Source organism: Palaemon carinicauda, chromosome 44, assembly GCF_036898095.1.
Source record: "Palaemon carinicauda isolate YSFRI2023 chromosome 44, ASM3689809v2, whole genome shotgun sequence".
NCBI lineage: Eukaryota > Metazoa > Arthropoda > Malacostraca > Decapoda > Palaemonidae > Palaemon > Palaemon carinicauda.
The window spans coordinates 27,983,449-28,002,168 of NC_090768.1; the positions used below are offsets into that span (position 1 = coordinate 27,983,449).

General features: G+C 44.2%; 1 protein-coding gene across 1 annotated transcript in view; it reads left to right on the forward strand.

The window, feature by feature from the left end:
• LOC137634470 (retinol dehydrogenase 13-like) overlaps window positions 1–18,467 on the forward strand; it is a 118,307-nt gene extending 99,840 nt beyond the window's left edge. The window contains exons 5-7 of the mRNA XM_068366886.1: window positions 9,497–9,665; window positions 17,606–17,813; window positions 18,312–18,467. Of these exons, the coding sequence (XP_068222987.1) occupies window positions 9,497–9,665; window positions 17,606–17,813; window positions 18,312–18,411 (477 nt within the window). The 3' untranslated portion in view covers window positions 18,412–18,467. The remainder of the gene's footprint in view (window positions 1–9,496; window positions 9,666–17,605; window positions 17,814–18,311) is intronic.
• The last annotated feature ends 253 nt before the right edge of the window (window positions 18,468–18,720 follow it).

The window sequence follows — 18,720 nt, forward strand, 5'->3', positions numbered from 1 at the left end:
TCTTTCTTAATTTTGCTTAACAAAAGTTATAGATTTATTTTATATCTCTCCGCCTTTTATAGGCCTCTTCGATTAACTTCCTTTTATTATAAACTTATTAAAATTAATTTTTATATTTGTTTATATTCGACCTTTCCTAATAGTAGGCGGTCTTTTCTTGGAACCGAAGTTAATTAACATTGAGCCCGTCATTTCGTTTTTACCTGTTAACATATTATGCTATTTTAATGTTTTTGAAAGAATTTCTTTGATAGTCTCGTACTGTTTTCAAAGTTGAACTAACGTTTTGTTTTGTCTCTGCAGTTGTTGACGTTCAGAACGTTCAACTTGCGCTCTATCGTTACGATAGAGAGAGAGTATTCACGGTGTCACGTTGCAGTAAGAGTAGAACGATTCTATCGTTTTGTTCATTCTTTCTTAGCTTAAATGGTTTTAATTCTAATAAAGGAACTTTTTATTTGGGAAATCTTTCAGTTTTTTTCCTTTAACAATAATATGTTTTAACGATATATATAATTGGGCTCATCTCTCAGGTTCTAAGTCAAGAGAGAGAGAGAGAGAGATAGAGACGGAGGGAGAGAGAGGAGGATAAACGTTTCGTTCAAGCGGGTAACGTTGTTATCGTTTTTGCTCTTCTCCCTAGTCTCTTTAGGGGAAGAAGGTAAACGTTTCTAGAGTTTTATTCTTGTTCTCAGGCTTTATGCGGTGAGAGATTTTAAACGTAGTTTATTTGATCTAGTGTTTAGTCTCTTTTCCAGCCACTGAATTATTTATCTTTCATTATGTTTTTCTGTTACATTGTAATACTGTTTTCGCAATTACTAACTTTTAATGAAGGATAGAATTGCGTGTTTCAGGTACAAACTACTTAAAGTTTCGAGTTCAGTGAAATAAGTGCAAACAGAAAATCAAAAGTGATAAAGTGATAAGCGCAAAGTGTTACAGTGTTGCGTTCGAGGGTTCGTCTGTTCGTGCCAGTTGTTCGCCTAGTCTGGGACCTCTTACAAGCTCCCAAGCAGGGGAGAAGTAACGTCGAAGGACTTATGGGTTCATCAGGCCTTGATCGACGAACAGACGTTTCCCTCCGTGGTTTCGGGTGTAACCAACTCACGTAGCCGACGTGATCACCCCACCCACACAAAGACGAGAGAGCCCTTTTATTCCTCGTCTGCGGAAGAGGTTTCTCGCAGAAACCATGGACCAAATCTTGCAGCTTTTAAGTGCAAGTCGGTCCCTTCCGCGCAAGTCCAACTCCTAGGTGGTGCCATTAGCACTGGGTCAGTTCGGACTTGCTGCAGTACGACAACTGTACACCTCCCAGAGAGGCAAGGTGGTATCGCAACAGGCAGTAACTCCGTCTGTTGCCGCACCAGCTGTTTTAGACCCTCAGTCTCAACGGACAGTAGCTCCGTTTGTTGTTGTCTTTCTTAAACTCTAGTGGTCTATGCTGCAGGCAATGCAGTCTCAGCTTGCGGTGTTGATGCAGGAGTTTCAGGCAGAGAAGGTTAGCACACCTCCTCCTGCGAGCGCTCCTCCACCTCTGCGCAGTCCACCCTGCCAGACGTATGATGTTGAGGCTCCTCCTGCCTCCATGCGTGAGCTGCCGCATTGGGAGTTGCCAGGTACCAGCGCTATGCAGCAACCTCCACTTTCCTTGAGGCAGGAGCCTCATGCTATGCGGCAACCGCCTCAACTCTTGAGGCAAGAGCCTCAACTCTTGAGGCAAGAACCTCAACTCTTGAGGCAAGAGCCTCAACTCTTGAGGCAAGAACCTCAACTCTTGAGGCAAGAACCTCAACTCTTGAGGCAAGAACCTCAACTCTTGAGGCAAGAGCCTCAACTCTTGAGGCAAGAACCTCAACTCTTGAGGCAAGAACCTCAACTCTTGAGGCAAGAACCTCAACTCTTGAGGCAAGAGCCTCAACTCTAGAGGCAAGAACCTCAACTCTTGAGGCTAGAACCTCAACTCTTGAGGCAAGAGCCTCAACTCTTGAGGCAAGAGCCTCTCTCTGCGCAGCCACCTCCTCAACCCTTGAGGCAGACGCAACTCTTGAGGCAGGAACCTCATGCTATGAGGCAGCCGCCTCAACGCATGCAGCAACCGCATTCTTCACAGCATGAGCCTCTCTCTGCGCAGCTACCTCCTCAACCCTTGAGGCAGACGCAACTCTTGAGGCAGGAACCTCACAGGAGCCTCATGCTATGCGGCATCCTCCTCAAACCATGAGGCAGGAGCCTCATGCTATGCGGCATCCTCCTCAACCCATGAGGCAGGAGCCTCATGCTATGCGGCAACCTCCTCTACCCATGAGGCAGCCTCATGCTATGCGGCATCCTCCTCAACCCATGAGGCAGGAGCCTCATGCTATGCGGCATCCTCCTCAACCCATGAGGCAGGAGTCTCATGCTATGAGGAGCCTCATGCTATGCGGCATCCTCCTCAAACCATGAGGCAGGAGCCTCATGCTATGCGGCAACCGCCTCAACCCATGAGCTCGTCCCATCCCAGACCATTGTCTACCTGGGTATGGATCTTCAGAGTCGAGCTTTTCGGGCTTTTCCGTCGGCCCCAAGGATCTACTAAGCCCTAGATTGCATCCAGAGCATGCTGAGAAGGAACCGATGCTCAGTCAGGTAGTGGATGAGTCTAACAGGGACACTTTCATCGCTGGCCCTGTTCATCGAGTTAGGGAGACGCCACCTCCGCCCCCTTCAGTATCATCTAGCGGCTCACTGGATAAAGGACATGACGCTAGAGACGATCTCAGTTCCTGTTTCCGAAGAGAGGAGGTCTACTCTCACGTGGTGAGAGAACAGCTTTCTTCTCAAGGAAGTCTACCTTTGGCTGTTCAGAAACCCGACCGCCGTCTCTTCTCTGACGCATCAGACACGGGCTGGGGTGCGACTTTGGACGGACAGGAATGCTCGGGAACATGGAATCAGGAGCTAAGGACACTTCACATCTATTGCAAGGAGCTGTTGGCGGTTCATCTGGCCTTGATAAACTTCAAGTCCCTCCAGCTTAACAAGGTGGTGGAGGTGGACTCTGACAACACCACAGCCTTGGCTTACATCTCCAAGCAGGGAGGGACTCATTCGTGGAAGTTGTTCTAGATCGCAAGGGACCTCCTCATCTGGTTAAAAGATCGAAAGCTCACGCTGGTAACGAGGTTCATTCAGGGCGATATGAATGTCATGGCAGATCGCCTTAGCCGGAAGGGTCAGGTCATCCCCACAGAGTGGACCCTTCACAAGAATGTTTGCAGCAGACTTTGGGCCCTGTGGGGTCAGCCAACCATAGATCTGTTCGCTACCTCGATAACCTAGAGACTCCCGTTGTATTGTTCTCCGATTCCAGACCCAGCAGCAGTTCACGTGGATGCTTTTCTGCTGGATTGGTCCCATCTCGACCTGTATGCATTCCCGCCGTTCAAGATTGTCAACAGGGTACTTCAGAAGTTCGCCTCTCGCAAAGGGACACGGCTGACGTTGGTTGGCTCCGCTCTGGCCCGCGAGAGAATGGTTCATAGAGGTACTGCAATGGCTGGTCGACATTCCCAGGACTCTTCCTCTAGGAGTGGACCTTCTACGTCTACCTCACGTAAAGAAGGTACATCCAAACCTCCACGCTCTTCGTCTGACTGCCTTCAGACTTTCGAAAGACTCTCAAGAGCTAGGGGCTTTTCGAAGGAGGCAGCCAGAGCGATTGCCAGAGCAAGGAGGACATCCACTCTCAGAGTCTATCAGTCTAAAGGGGAAGTCTTCCGAAGCTGGTACAAGGCCAATGCAGTTTCCTCATCCAGTACCACTGTAACCCAGATTGCTGACTTCCTGTTACATCTAAGGAACGTAAGATCCCTTTCAGCTCCTACGATTAAGGGTTACAGAAGTATGTTGGCAGCGGTTTTCCGCCACAGAGGCTTGGATCTTTCCACCAACAAAGATCTACAGGACCTCCTTAGGTCTTTTGAGACCTCAAAGGAACGTCGGTTGTCCACTCCAGGCTGGAATCTAGACGTGGTCCTAAGGTTCCTTATGTCATCAAGATTTGAACCTCTCCAATCAGCCTCTTTTAAGGACCTCACATTAAAAACTCTTTTCCTCGTGTGCTTGACAACAGCTAAAAGAGTAAGTGAGATCCACGCCTTCAGCAGGAACATAGTTTTCACATCTGAAACGGCTACATGTTCCTTGCAGCTCGGTTTTTTGCTAAAACGAGCTTCCTTCACGTCCTTGGCCTAAGTCGTTCGAGATCCCAAGCCTATCCAACTTGGTGGGGGACGAACTGGAGAGAGTACTTTGCCCAGTTAGAGCTCTTAGGTACTATCTAAAAAGGTCTTAACCTTTACGAGGACAATCAGAAGCCTTATGGTGTGCTATCAAGAAGCCTTCTCTTCCAAGGTCTAAGAACTCAGTTTCTTACCTATTCAGGCTCCTGATTAGGGAAGCACATTCTCATCTGAAGGAAGAAGACCTTGCTTTGCTGAAGGTAAGGACACATGAAGTGAGAGCTGTGGCTACTTCAGTGGCCCTCAAACAGAACCATTCTCTGCAGAGTGTTATGGATGCAACCTATTGGAGAAGCAAGTCAGTGTTCGCATCATTCTATCTCAAAGATGTCCAGTCTCTTTACGAGAACTGCTACACCCTGGGACCATTCGTAGCAACGAATGCAGTAGTAGGCGGGGGCTCAGCCACTACATTCCCATAATCCCATAACCTTTTTAACCTTTCTCTTGAATACTTTTTATGGGTTGTACGGTCGGCTAAGAAGCCTTCCACATCCTTGTTGATTTGGCGGGTGGTCAATTCTTTCTTGAGAAGCGCCGAGGTTAAAGGTTGTGATGAGGTCCTTTAGTATGGGTTGCAGCCCTTTATACTTCAGCACCTAAGAGTCGTTCAGCATCCTAAGAGGACCGCTACGCTCAGTAAGGAAGACGTACTTAATAAAGGCAGAGTAATGGTTCAAGTCGTCTTCCTTACCAGGTACTTATTTATTTTATGTTATTTTTGAATAACTAATAAAATAAAATACGGGATACTTAGCTTCTTTGTTAACATGTATGCTGGTCTCCACCCACCACCCTGGGTGTGAATCAGCTACATGATTATCGGGTAAGATTAATATTGAAAAATGTTATTTTCATTAGTAAAATAAATTTTTGAATATACTTACCCGATAATTATGATTTAATTGACCCACCCTTCCTCCCCATAGAGAACCAGTGGACCGAGGAAAAAATTGAGGTGGTGTTGACAAGAAGTACTGGAGTACCTGACCACAGATGGCGCTGTGGTGTTCACCCCCACCTGTATAGCGATCGCTGGCGTATCCCGACCGTAGATTTCTGTCGGCAACAGAGTTGACAGCTACATGATTATCGGGTAAGTATATTCAAAAATTTATTTTACTAATGAAAATAACATATTTGTCTACATACCAAAGTGACTATGCAGTCTGTGCCAAACAAATTGGCGGGACTTCCTCTTCTAATTGCCACCTGCCATTAACCAACCTCCATATTTAAAGTTCCATCACCACTTTTGTATTACGAGCTCAATCCATTCTGCCATGTACTGTATTTGTTAAATCCATTTGGCAAAAATCCAAATCTCCAAATTTAAATCCATATAAAGTCATAGGCTACCTGTTACTCTGATTCCAATTTTACAACCCAAAAACTAGTAGCCTGTTTTCAAATTATTGTACTAAATCAAATTGAACTGTAGAGGACAGATCATCAGAGTGCAATCAACAATTATATATACATACAGTACATACATATACCAAGGCACTTCCCCCAATTTTGGGGGGTCGCTGACATCAAACAAATGAAACAGAAAAGGGGACCTCTCCTCTCTACGTTCCTCCCAGCCTGACAAGGGACTCAACCGAGTTCGGCTGGTACTGCTAGGGGTGCCACAGCCCACCCTCCCACATTATCCACCACAGATGAAGCTTCATAATGCTGAATCCTCTACTGCTGCTACCTCCGCGGTCTTCCAAGGCACTGGAGGAAGCAGCAGAGCCTACCGGAACTGCGTCACAATCGCTCGCCATTCATTCCTATTTCTAGCACGCTCTCTTGCCTCTCTCACATCTATCCTCCTATCACCCAGAGCTTCCTTCACTCCATCCATCCACCCAAACCTTGGCCTTCCTCTTATACTTCTCCCATAAACTCTTGCATTCATCACCTTCTTTAGCTGACAGACATTTTCCATTCTCTCAACATGGCCAAACCACCTCAACACATTCATATCCACTCTAGCTGCTAACTCATAATTTACACCCTTTCTCACCCTCACTACCTCGTTCCTAACCCTATCTACTCGAGATACACCAGCCATACTCCTTAGACATTTCATCTCAAACACATTCAATTTCTGTCTCTCTGTCACTTTCATTCCCCACAACTCCGATCCATACGTCACAGTTGGTACAATCACTTTCTCATACAGAACTCTCATTATATTCATGCCCAACCCTCTATTTTTTACTACTCCCTTAACTGCCCCCAACATTTGGCATCCTTCATTCACTCTCTGACGTACATCTGCTTCCACTCCACCATTTGCTGCAACAACAGACCCCAAGTACTTGAACTGATCCACCTCCTCAAGTAACTCTCCATTCAACATAACATTCAACCTCGCACCACCCTCCCTTCTCGTACATCTCATAACCTTACTCTTACCCACATTAACTCTCTCAACTTCCTTCTCTCACACACCCTTCCAAATTCTGTCACTAATCGGCCAAGCTTCTCTTCCGCGTCTGCAACCAGTACAGTATCATCCGCAAACAACAACTGATTTACCTCCCATTCATGGTCATTCTCGTCTACCAGTTTCAATCCTCGTCCAAGCACTCGAGCATTCACCTCTCTCACCACTCCATCAACGTACAAGTTAAACAACCACGGCGACATCACACATCCCTGTCTCAGCCCCACTCTCACCGGAAACCAGTCGCTCACTTCATTTTCTATCCTAACACATGCTTTACTACCTTTGTAGAAACTTTTCACTGCTTGCAACAACCTTCCACCAACTCCATATAACCTCATCACATTCCACATTGCTTCCCTATCAACTCTTATCATACGCTTTCTCCAGATCCATAAACGCAACGTACACCTCCTTACCTTTTGCTAAATATTTCTCACATATCTGCCTAACTAAAAATCTGATTCATACAACCCCTACCTCTTCTAAAACCACCCAGTACTTCTAAGATTGCATTCTCTGTTTTATCCTTAATCCTATTAATCAATACTCTACCATACACTTTTCCCACCACACTCAACAAACTAATACCCCTGGAACTACAACACTCATACACATCTCTCTTACCCTTATATAGTGGTGCAATACACGCACAAAGCCAATCTACTGGTACCAGTGACACCACAAAACACATATTAAACAATCTCACCAACCATTCAAGTACAGTCACACCCCCTTCCTTCAACATCTCAGCTCTCACACCATCCATACCAGATGCTTTTCCTACTCTCGTTTCATCTAGTGCTCTCCTCACTTCCTCTCTAGTAATCTCTCTCTCATTCTCATCTCCCATCACCGGCACCTCAACACCTGTAATAGCAATTATATCTGCCTCCCTATTATCCTCAACATTCAGTTAACTTTCAAAATATTCCACCCACCTTTTCCTTGCCTCCTCTCCTTTTAACAATCTTCCATTTCCATCTTTCACTGTCTCTTCAATTCTTGAACCAGCCTTCCTTACTCTCTTCACTTCTTTCCAAAACTTCTTCTTATTCTCTTCAGATGAATGACCTAGTCCCTGACCCCACCTCAGGTCAGCTGTCCTCTTTGCCTCACTTACCTTGCGCTTTATTTCCACATTTTTCTCTCTATATCTTTCATACTTCTCTACACTATTACTCTGCAGCCATTCTTCAAAAGCCCTCTTTTTCTCTTCCCCTTTTACCTTCGCTCCTTCATTCCACCATTCACTGCCCTTCCTCATGCTGCCTCCAACAAACTTCTTGCCACACACATCACTTGCAATCCCAACAAAATTTTCTTTTACTAACTTCCACTCCTCCTCTAAATTACCCGTTTCTCTTACTTTCCCTTCGTCATATGCCATTTTCAACCTTTCTTGATATTCACTTTTTACCCCCAGTTTTATTAGCTCTTCAGCCCTCACTAGCTCCCTTTTACATCCACCTACTCTATTCCCCCACTCTTTTGCTACAACTAATTTTCCTTCCACCAAAAAATGATGAGACATACCGTTAGCCATACCCCTAAACACGTGCACGTCTTTCAATCTTCCAGACATTCTTTTAGTTATCAACACATAATCCACTAACACCCTTTCTACCACTCTTCCATTTGCCATTCTTACCCGTGTATACTTGTTTTTAGCTTTCTTTTTGAAAAAGCTAGAACTTATCACCATCTCTTACACAACACACATATCTACCAGTCTCTCGCCACTCTCATTTTCACCTGGTACGCCATACTTCCCAATGACACCTTCTACCTCTCCAGCGCCCACTCTAGCATTTAAATCACCCATGACAACTACATAATTCCTTCTACCCAGTCCTTCTACACACCTAGTTAATTCATTCCAGAACCCATTCCGCTCTTCTTCACTTATCTCACAACCTGGCCCATACGCACTGACAAAAGCCCAACATTCCCTACCCAACCTAACCCTTACCCACATTAACCTAGATGATATCTCCTTCCATTCCACTACTTTACCTGACATCCATTCACTCAGCAATAAAGCCACACCTTCTCTTGCTCTTCCCCTTTCAATCCCAGACACTCTACCAGACATTTCACCTAACATCACTTCATCTTTCCCTTTTATCTTTGTCTCACACAAAGACAATATATCCATTCTTCTATTCCTAAACACACTTCCAATCTCAAATCTTTTGCTCTTTATCGTACAGGATATAATACAGGAGAGGGGGTTCCCAGCCCCCTCGTCCCGTCCCTTTTAGTCGCCTCTTACAACACGCAGGGATACGTTGGCGCAATTCTAATTGTTTTTATGCCCCCGTGGCCACAGGGGGCATATTATATATATAGTTCTAGTTAAATCTAGGAATATTATTAATGTTCCTCCTTTGGCACTGTCTATCTGGGCTACAAGGTGTTACAGGGGAGTTGGGAGAGAGGGGATTTTTTTTTTCTTTTAAATTAGAGGTATGAAAGCTGGTGGCTTGGATTTTGGCTTTATAACTACGGTAGCCTACAATGTAAGATTCATTGAAATATCACATCATCAAACCATTATGTCAACACAATCACAAGTCTAGTTAAAAGCAAAAAAAAAAAACCACATTTCTATGAAAAATCAAAGCTGTGGTATGAGCTCCCCTGTTGTCCCATTCTTTCCTCTTGCATGAATCCTTTGTTATTATTATATCTAATGTCTTGGAAAGTTTAGACTGTACATATGAAAATAAAGTTCAAAACATTAAACATTTCCTCCTCCCAACAGGACTCGGCACCCAGTCGTATTATAAATGTGTCAAGTGTGGCCCATATGAGAGGAAAAATAAACTTCAGCGACCTAAACAGTGACAAAAACTATGATGAAGGGGAAGCGTATGCACAAAGCAAGCTAGCTAACATCCTGTTTACTAGAGAACTTTCGGAGAGACTAGCTGGTAAGTTTCAACATGTCAGTTCGTCATGTTTGGGAGTAAAGGTAATTAATTATTGTAAATCTGGTCACAGCCACTCTTATTTTGGTTACAGCAACTCTTTATTTAGTGTATAGGAGTATTGTATACCTTCAAATGTTTTTTCAAGTAACATTCTAGAAAAAGTTCACTCCTCTCAGCTGTTTGGTAAATGTTGTATTTAAAAATCAACTCGTTCAGAAAAAATAGGCTTTACAGTACTTGGACTTATTTCAGATGCTTCTTCATCGTTTGAAATCAACAATTTGTTCCGACACGATATACAAACCTCGTAATCATTTAATATAGCAATTCGCCTCAGCTCAGCTGAAACCGCCGAAGAGAAAGAAAACCAGGCAGTTGTGCTGATTGGTTGGTTGGAGGTATGGGGCGGAGCTTAGCTCCGCCCCCCCTACCCTCCCCCACCACCAGCCCACTTTCCCCATTCACTCGCTTCGGCTCAATGTGGATGGTTGCCTACTTTCCGCTCTCTACACTACAGCCTTTTGCCTTCTCTTGTGCTTATGTACTAGTGATTGGTCTTTGTTATGAAGGAGAAAGTTACTCTTTAAAATGCGATGTGTAGGCCGTGGCGGGCGTTGCAGTAGGTGGCGTTCGTCACCTTCTGTAGACCCGCACACGCTCTGCTCGACATGCAGGGGAAAACCTTGCTCTCAAGGTTCTCCTTGCCATAGTGTGAATCCTGGCTGCCATTTTGGGAAGCCCGGATTCACAGCCTGTCAAGTTTTCTCGGGTTTCGCAGGGGGAGCAGTTGACCTTAGTGCTCCCGCTATTTCGGCGATCCCGAGAGACACCCGACAGATTGCTGTTACCGATGACGACACGGTGCAAATTATGGGGTATGAAGTTGAATCCTAACAAAACTCAAAGTATGATTGTAAGTAGGTCAAGGACGGTGGCTCCTCAACATCCGGATCTCAGTATTGATAATGTTTCTTTAAATTTGTATGACTTTCAAAATTTTAGGTGTGATTCTCGACAGCAAATTTACTTTTGAGAAACATTTAAGGTCTGTGTCTAATTCAATTGCACAAAAAATTGGCTTATTGAGAAAGTCTTTTAAGATTTTCGGTGATCAATCTATTCTGAAGAAGTGTTTTAATTCTTTCATTCTACCTTGTTTTGAGTATTATTCTCCTGTCTGGTGTTCAGCTGCTGATTCTCATCTTAATTTGTTGGACAGAAACTTACGGTCTATTAAATTTCTTATTCCTGATCTAGATATTAATCTCTGGCACCGTCGTTCAATTAGTTCATTATGCATGTTGCATAAGATTTTTCATAACTCTGACCATCCTTTACATTTAGATCTCCCTGGACAATTCTATCCTATTCGTAATACTAGGCAGGCAGTTAATTCTAATAGCCAGGCCTTCTCCATCATGAGGCTCAATACTACGCAGTACTCTAGAAGTTTTATTCCAGTTGTTACCAAGTTGAGAAATGATCTTCCTAATCAGGTAGTTGAATCAGTAGAACTTCAAAAGTTCAAAGTTGGAGCAAATGCTTTTTTGTTGACCAGGCAGACATGAGTCTTTTTATAGTTTATGTATGACATATTTGTTTTGACGTTGTTAATAATTTATATATGACATATCTGTTTTGACGTTGTTACTTTTTTAGAATGATTTATTGTTAATTTGTTTTCTTCATTTATTTATTTCCTTATTTCCTTTCCTCACTGGGCTATTTTTCCCTATTGGAGCCCCTGGGCTTATAGCATCTTGCTTTTCCAACTAGGGTTGTAGCTTGGATAGTAATGATAATAATAATAACAATAATAAGAAGGGGGAATTTTGGGCATCTCTCGGGTTATCAGGTAAGCTTGACTTAAAATTCGTTAAGACGCCGTTTAAATATTGCGGACGAGCTTCAACAACGTCATTTGAATGATACGATTGTTGATGAACACATGAATGTAATTGAGTTTGTAACAGGGTTGCCAGGTTGGCCTTTTTCAGCTAAAGACATCAAATTTGGCCTTTTTTTTATTTGAAATTGGTTAGCTTTTAGCAATATCATAAAAGGTTGGCCTTAAAGGCTATACCTCTGGCCTTTTTTAATTTCTTAAAGCTGCAGTTGATCAAAGTTGGCCTTTTCTCACTTAGCAAACCTGGCAACTGTGGGTTGTAACTTTATCGACTCCCATGTTCACTGATGCCCCTGTTGTTGATTATGTAGCTGATAAAGCATTTGTTCCTGGCAAAATGCAAACTTTTTCCAAGGGTAAAATAATTGCAGGACTCCCTGTTAAAACAAGGGAGAAAAAGGTTTTAATCACTGAGATTTCTTTAACGACTGATGGCAAATCCTTACAGCTTCCCCCGCAAGTCAGTTAAAGTTAAAATCTGCCAAATCTTCTACTGATAAGCAGTTAAAATTAAAATCTGCCAAACTCCTGCTGATACAATATGTTTTTCAGGTTCACCATGTCCACCGACCATGGCTCTTCCTACAGACATGGCTCAGGTTGTTCATCCTTGTCCAGTGTTGTCTGCTGTTGCCTCGACCAACGTTCCAGTACCTCGGAGGGGGCACAAGAAGAGTCTGTGTACGATCAGGCTAGCTCTAGCACATACCGGCCGCACGAGATGCAGCCAACCCCCATGCTTTCTGGCCATGTATCAGGTGAGACCGCACGCCTGATTTACACCTCCTGGTGTGAGCGCTGCAGTTCCCAGCGACCCCGCTCGCGCTCAAGCTCCTTCGGGAGCTTCGTGGGGCTCGCAGCGACCAGTCACGCTTTCAGTCGCAGTGGGAACCTCGATACATTCCGTCGGGGATGAACCCTGCCAGGGTCCTTCCTTGAGTCCTGAATACACGCCTGGTTCGGTCTTAGGACCAGAGCAAAAGTATTTATGGGGGATGTCATCACCCGTGCAGCATGTCGCTTCCCTTACACCTACGGATGTAGCCTGACCGAGGGATCAGTCACTTCCACGGCCTTCACCGGCCGTGGAGACGGAATATCCCGAGGTGGAGTCGCAGTTCCTAGAGGTCATTAACCCCATGCGTGAGATTAATGGCCTCAGGGCTCCTCCTGCGGTAGTGTCTGAGATAAGTGTACAGCCTTGGAGATCCTATGGGGAGCTCTCGAAGGCAGTTCACGGCCTCTCACACTACCCTGGTTGAGACAGGCTGCTTGAGCATTGGACCGAGTGAGTGACCAGGTTGCAGAACCTGGTGACTCGCTTAGGCCAAAGTTTGAACAGGTACTATGTCACAGAGTCTTCTGTGTCTTGTCCTCTCCCTCTCGACCCCGCGGTCGGAGCGCTTGCAGGGGGTTCCTCGGTTGAGAGCTTGAAATCACAGAGAGTGGCCTTCTCGGTCTCTGAGATTTCAACTATGGAGTTCATCTCTGTAGCTGCTCTCAAGGCTGCTTCGTGGCACGACCACTGGTGTGGTACGGCCACAGTGTTCGCGCGGGACACCAAGCTCGCTAACGCCGAACACATGGAGCAGTACAAGAACCTGGCTTTGTCTGGTGGGAAAGCTGTTGCTTTTCTCTTGGACCAGCCTGCTACCCAGTATGCCAATCTGATCCTCAAAAAACGCGAGGCAGTAGCCACTCGTTTGGCGAGATAGATTGGTTCAGGAGAGGCCCTGGCACTCAGGAACTTTCCTATTAGAGCTGCAACTTCTCTCTTTCCACCAGAGGAAGTTCGGGCTGCGCTGGATAAATGGCGCCTCGACTCGAAGGACTCCATTATCCACTAGGTGCATACTGTGAGTTTCAAGGGACCTTGTCCCGCGAAACCGTCCGCAGCCAGGCCAAGTCATGCCAAGCCCACGGGAAGTGGCAAGAGTACCACTGGTCGTGCTCCTGCTGCTCCTGTGCAGCCGAGACCTGCTCCTGTTCAGAAGGGTTCTGCCCCCAAACAAACCTTTCAGCCTCCCTCGGGAGCTCCGCCACGTCGGGGAAAGAACAGGGGCAAGTAAGGGAAAGGGAAACGCTGAGATTGGCTTTCCACTTCCCATGCTGCGGAGGATAGGAGGATGCCCATCACGGCATTGGGCGATGTGGCAGCACCTCAGGGCCGAGGAATGGGTAGTGTCGACCCTTCGCGAAGGGTACAAGCTCCCATTCGTGCTTCATCGGGCCCCCCTATCCTCCACTCCAATAACGTTCCACACATACGCTCCAACATCCCTGAAGGCTCTGGCCTTGGAGGCGGAGGGCCAGGAAATGTTGGAGAAGGATGCGCTAGAAGTCGTACACGATCAGTCACCAGGAGGTTGGAGACCGATCATCAACCTTTCGCCATTGAACAAGTTTGTTCAGCAAACTGCGTTCAAGATGCTAACAGTTAGCATTGTGCTGTTAGCCATCAGGCAGTACGACTTTATGCTTTCAATAGACTTGAAGGACGCGTGCTTTCAAGTACCAGTTCATCGGTCGTCTAGAAAGTACCTCTGATTCACCTTCCAGGGCACGGTGTACCAGTTCAAACTCCTGTGCTTCGGACTGTGCACAGCTCCCCAAGTGTTCACGCGAGTGTTCACGACGGTAGCAGCTTGGGCCCACTCGAGGGGCATCCACATACTGATGTACCTCGGTGACTGGCTGATTCTCGCTCCCTCGCAGGAGCAGTTGAGTCAGGATCGAGACTCGCTTCTGGCAGTCTGTCGCGATCTAGGGATCGTGGTGAACTGCGAGAAGTCGAACCTCATTCCCAAGCAGAAGGGGAATTATCTGGGAATGTTGATCGACTCTGCATTCCAGCCCTCCAGTGGCAAGCTCTTCTAGGTCACCTATCCTCACTGGAGAAGCTCGTTCCTTTCGGGCAGATCCATCTCCGCTCCCTTCAGTGGTGTCTGAAGGAGCAGTGGTCGGCAGCCCCTGATCCTCCTTCTCGTCCGGTCCTAATGGAACGCGAGGTAAGGGAGGATCTCCTTTGGTGGCTATACAAGGAGAACCTCATGAGAGGGTTTCTCATAAACCCTCCTCCACCTCAGTTACGTCTGTTCACAGACGCGTCCTCGGAAGGTTAGGGTGCGCACCTGGATGACTTGGTCGTGTCAGGTGTGTGGTCGGAAGAGAAGAAACACCTGCACATCAACGTGTTGGAAATGATGGCAGTCTCGAGAGCACTCTTTCATTTCCAGGCCCGTTGGAGAGAGCACTCGGTAGAGCTGATGAGCGACAACTCATCCGTGGTCGCGCACATCAACAAGCAAGGGGGCACACTCTCACGTCCCTTGCAGCAGTTGACGAGGCAGGTGTTTCTGTGGGCAGAGAGTCAACACGTAACCTTGTCAGCTTGGTATATTCCAAGCAAGAGAAGTGTTTGGGCAGACACCCTAAGTTGCAGAAACCTGGTAATAGGAGCAGAATAGTCTCTTCACCCTTGGGTCGCAAGTAGAGTACTCGTCCTCTGTGGAGAACCGTGCATCAACCTTTCGCAACACAGCACAACACCAAGCTTGCTGTGTTTTGCTCTCCAGTACCAGATCCCGCGGCTGCGTTTGAGGACGCACTGCAACATCCTTGGGATCTACTGGATTGCTTCACGTTTCCCCCCCCCCCCCTTTTTGCTTGCTTCGCGCAGTTCTGTACAAGGTCCTAGTAGCGCCAAGACTCAGGATGACTCTCATTGCTCCACTATGGCCACACATGGAGTGGTTTCCCATTCTGTTGTCGCTCCTGGTCGAGGCACCGCGAGAGCTACCACACTGGCCCAATCTCCTTCAGCAACCCTTGTCGAACAGGTACCACCAGGCAGTGCATTCGCTCAGACTTCATGCGTGGAGACTATCCAGCATCTCCTCAGAATGCAAGGCTTTTCGCGACTCGCTGCAAGAGAGATGTCAGGGTACCTTAGAAGATCCTCCTCCTCAGTCTACCAGGGGAAGTGGTTAGTCTTCTGTGATTGGTGTAGTGGAAGGGGTTTCTCTCCAGTCGGAGCCTCTCTGACTCAGATCGCAGACTTCCCAGTCTTTGTTCGCAGAGATAAGCTTCTTTCGGTTTCTGCCATTAAAGGGAACAGGTCTGCCCTTGCAATGTTGTTCTGTCTGAAGGGCATAGATATGTCAAACGCCCTGGGGATTTCTATGCTCATTGAGAGCTTCAAACAATCGCGTCCCCCGAGGGAACTTAGTTCCCCAGTGGGATGTCACCTTAGTTCTCGTGTCTCTTACTCGTGTTCCGTATGAACCCTTGAGCCATGCCTCAAACAGGCACTTGACCTTTAAGACTGTTTTTTCCGCTAGCCTTAGCATCGGTGAAGAGAGTCGGGGAGTTACATGGCCTCTATTGTAATGTCACTCACGCAGAGGGTTGGAAGGAGATCTCCTTGAGTTTTGTGCCAGAGTTTGTATTTTTCCTAACTATACAAACCTTAGCCATTTAATCAAACTTGCCCGCCAGCCCTATCCCCCTTGAAGTCCTACCCCCTGCTAACTAGCGGTGGGGTAGTAAACCCTCGTTAAAATTTTAATGGCTCGTCATTTCAGCTACGCCGAAAGTAATAACCCCTATTAAATAGCTAATGTTTGTATAGTTAGGAAAAATACAAATTACCTACGAATTTGTCATGTTTAACCCCTCTCTGTCAGAATTTTCTCACTATCTTTATGTAATTTTAAGATGACTGTACTTCATGTATAGATATCTTCAAGTGTTCTAACATAAGATTCTTCTATTCCTTGATTTTGAATGGCTTTCATTGCTGCTGATGTTTTGACAGAATCAAAAGCTTTCTCATAGTCTATGAATGTCATACGTAGTGGTTTGCCATACTCAGTTGATTTTTCCATTAGCTGGTTAATTACATGGATATGGTCAGTTGTTAAATACCCACCTCTAAAACCTGCCTTCTCTCTTGGTTGATTAAAGTTTAGTTGCTTTTCTATTCGGCCTTATATGATCTTTGTAAATAGTTTATGTGTTACAGAGAGTAAACTTATTGGGTAGAAATTGTTTCAGGTCTTTTATGTCTCCCTTTTTGTGAATTAGAATAATGATAAAGTTTTTTTAAGCTGTAGGTACAGAGCATTCTTGCAGACATTTGGTATATAGTTCAGCCAGTTTTACTACTATGCAATCTCCTTAATCTAATATTAATTCAAAGCTTAGGCCATCTTCTCATGCTGTTTTGCCTTTTTTCATGCCTTTTAATGCTTTCTTTACCTCTCCTACTGTTACATTTGGTACCAGCTCAGGTGTATCATTATTTCTATTGGTGAAGTACAGTAATGTCTTATATCACTACAGTATTGTTGTTTAGCATTGTATAGAAATCCTATGCAATTTTTATCTCTCGATCTTTATTGTGGATAATATTTCCATTTTAATCCTTTAAAGCAAACATCTGTTGGCACCCTGTTCCTAATCTTCTTTTCATCAATTTGATGCTTTTTCCTTTCTTTAGTGTTTCCGCAATTTTGGGCGGATTGTGTTTATGAATATCTTGAGTTTTTAGTTAATTTTTTGTTGTTGATAGTTCTACAGTACTAATTCTATTTCATCTCTTGGATTTTACCCTCATTTCCAATCTTTTTGGATATTTTTCCTTGATCTTCTTTAGGAACTCTTCCACCTATCTCTTGTGCTGATTCTAATCCAAATTTTGTTAAATTTCTGTTAATTTCTTCTTTATTTGCTTCCATTTCATCATGTAGCTTGGAGTACCTATTTTGTATTGCTGGACTAAACTCATTAGATTTTTCTCTTATTAGAGGAGTGTTTATTTACTTTTTTTTAAGTAATTTTCTCTCTTTCCTAAGATCTGAACAAATTATGCTTGCGAGCTCTCTCCCAGAACAAATTAAACTTGTAAACAGATACCATGATAGTTGTTTTTTAACAACAGCATAAGTAATTTTTTTTCTAAGAGCTAGAATAAATTCACAAGAAATGTTGAAAATGAATATATATTTAATTCAATATCTTCTCTAATTTTCAGGGTCAGGGATCACGTGTAATGCTGTACATCCCGGACTTGTTCTCACTGAGATCGGTAGGCATATGAGCATAGACAAAAGTTGGATGGCAAGTCTAGTTTTGAAACCATTACTTTGGCTCTTTTTAAAAACGCCCCGTCAGGGGGCTCAAACTACAATATACGCTGCTCTGTGTTCCGATCTTGATGGTGTATCTGGGAAATACTTCAGGTAAGGGAAAATATACAGAGGCATCATTTGCTAGTGAACTGCAGCAATATACAGAGCATGCTTTATATTACTTTCTAATAGTGGTATTTCTTTATATAGTTTGGTATCATAATTTTTACAACTACCTGAATCTTTATGATGTAAATAAGTCTGACTGATTTATTTGATATAATAAATTAAAATCACATCAACGAGTGTAATCAATGTGGTATGTATATACAGTAACTTAGTAAAAACTAATTTATTTTTATAACAGAGCTTTTTTCATTTTTGTTGGGAGATAACTAAGTTATACTACAGATTTACTGTATCTCTCATATAGCCTACACACAGGTGCAATATATTAACAAAATATTGCTAGTTTCAGTATAATTGGCATAGTTTAATTTATATTTTGAAGTTAATTTACCTTATGTAATTATATGATTCAGAGTTCAGGTCATTTGTTTTCATGTAGTTCATGTTTGGTTTCTGAATGTTTTGCTTTTCTGTCAACAGTAATCAAGTTGAAGCTAATGTGGCCGAAGCTGCATTAGACAAGGAAGCAGCTCAGAGATTATGGGCAGTTAGTGAACATTGGACCAAACTGAATACTTAACCAACAAAAAAATTATATTCTTAGATACGGTATGTACAGAAATTTTAATTGATATTAAAACTATTGATATGACATCGTTTTTTAAATAAAATCCTGAAAATGTATTATGTAAGGAATGTTAGGAGCAATGAACAATGAATGGGAAATAATTGAATGAAAATAAAATTGAAGAAAAAAATATCTCCGGTTTTTGAGTTTTATCTTCAAATTGCACACGGTGAACAAAATTTTAATAGTAAATAAAGAGAAAACTTATTATTGACATAAAGATATCCTTATAGGCAAACATTAAGTTCTTATATAAAACAG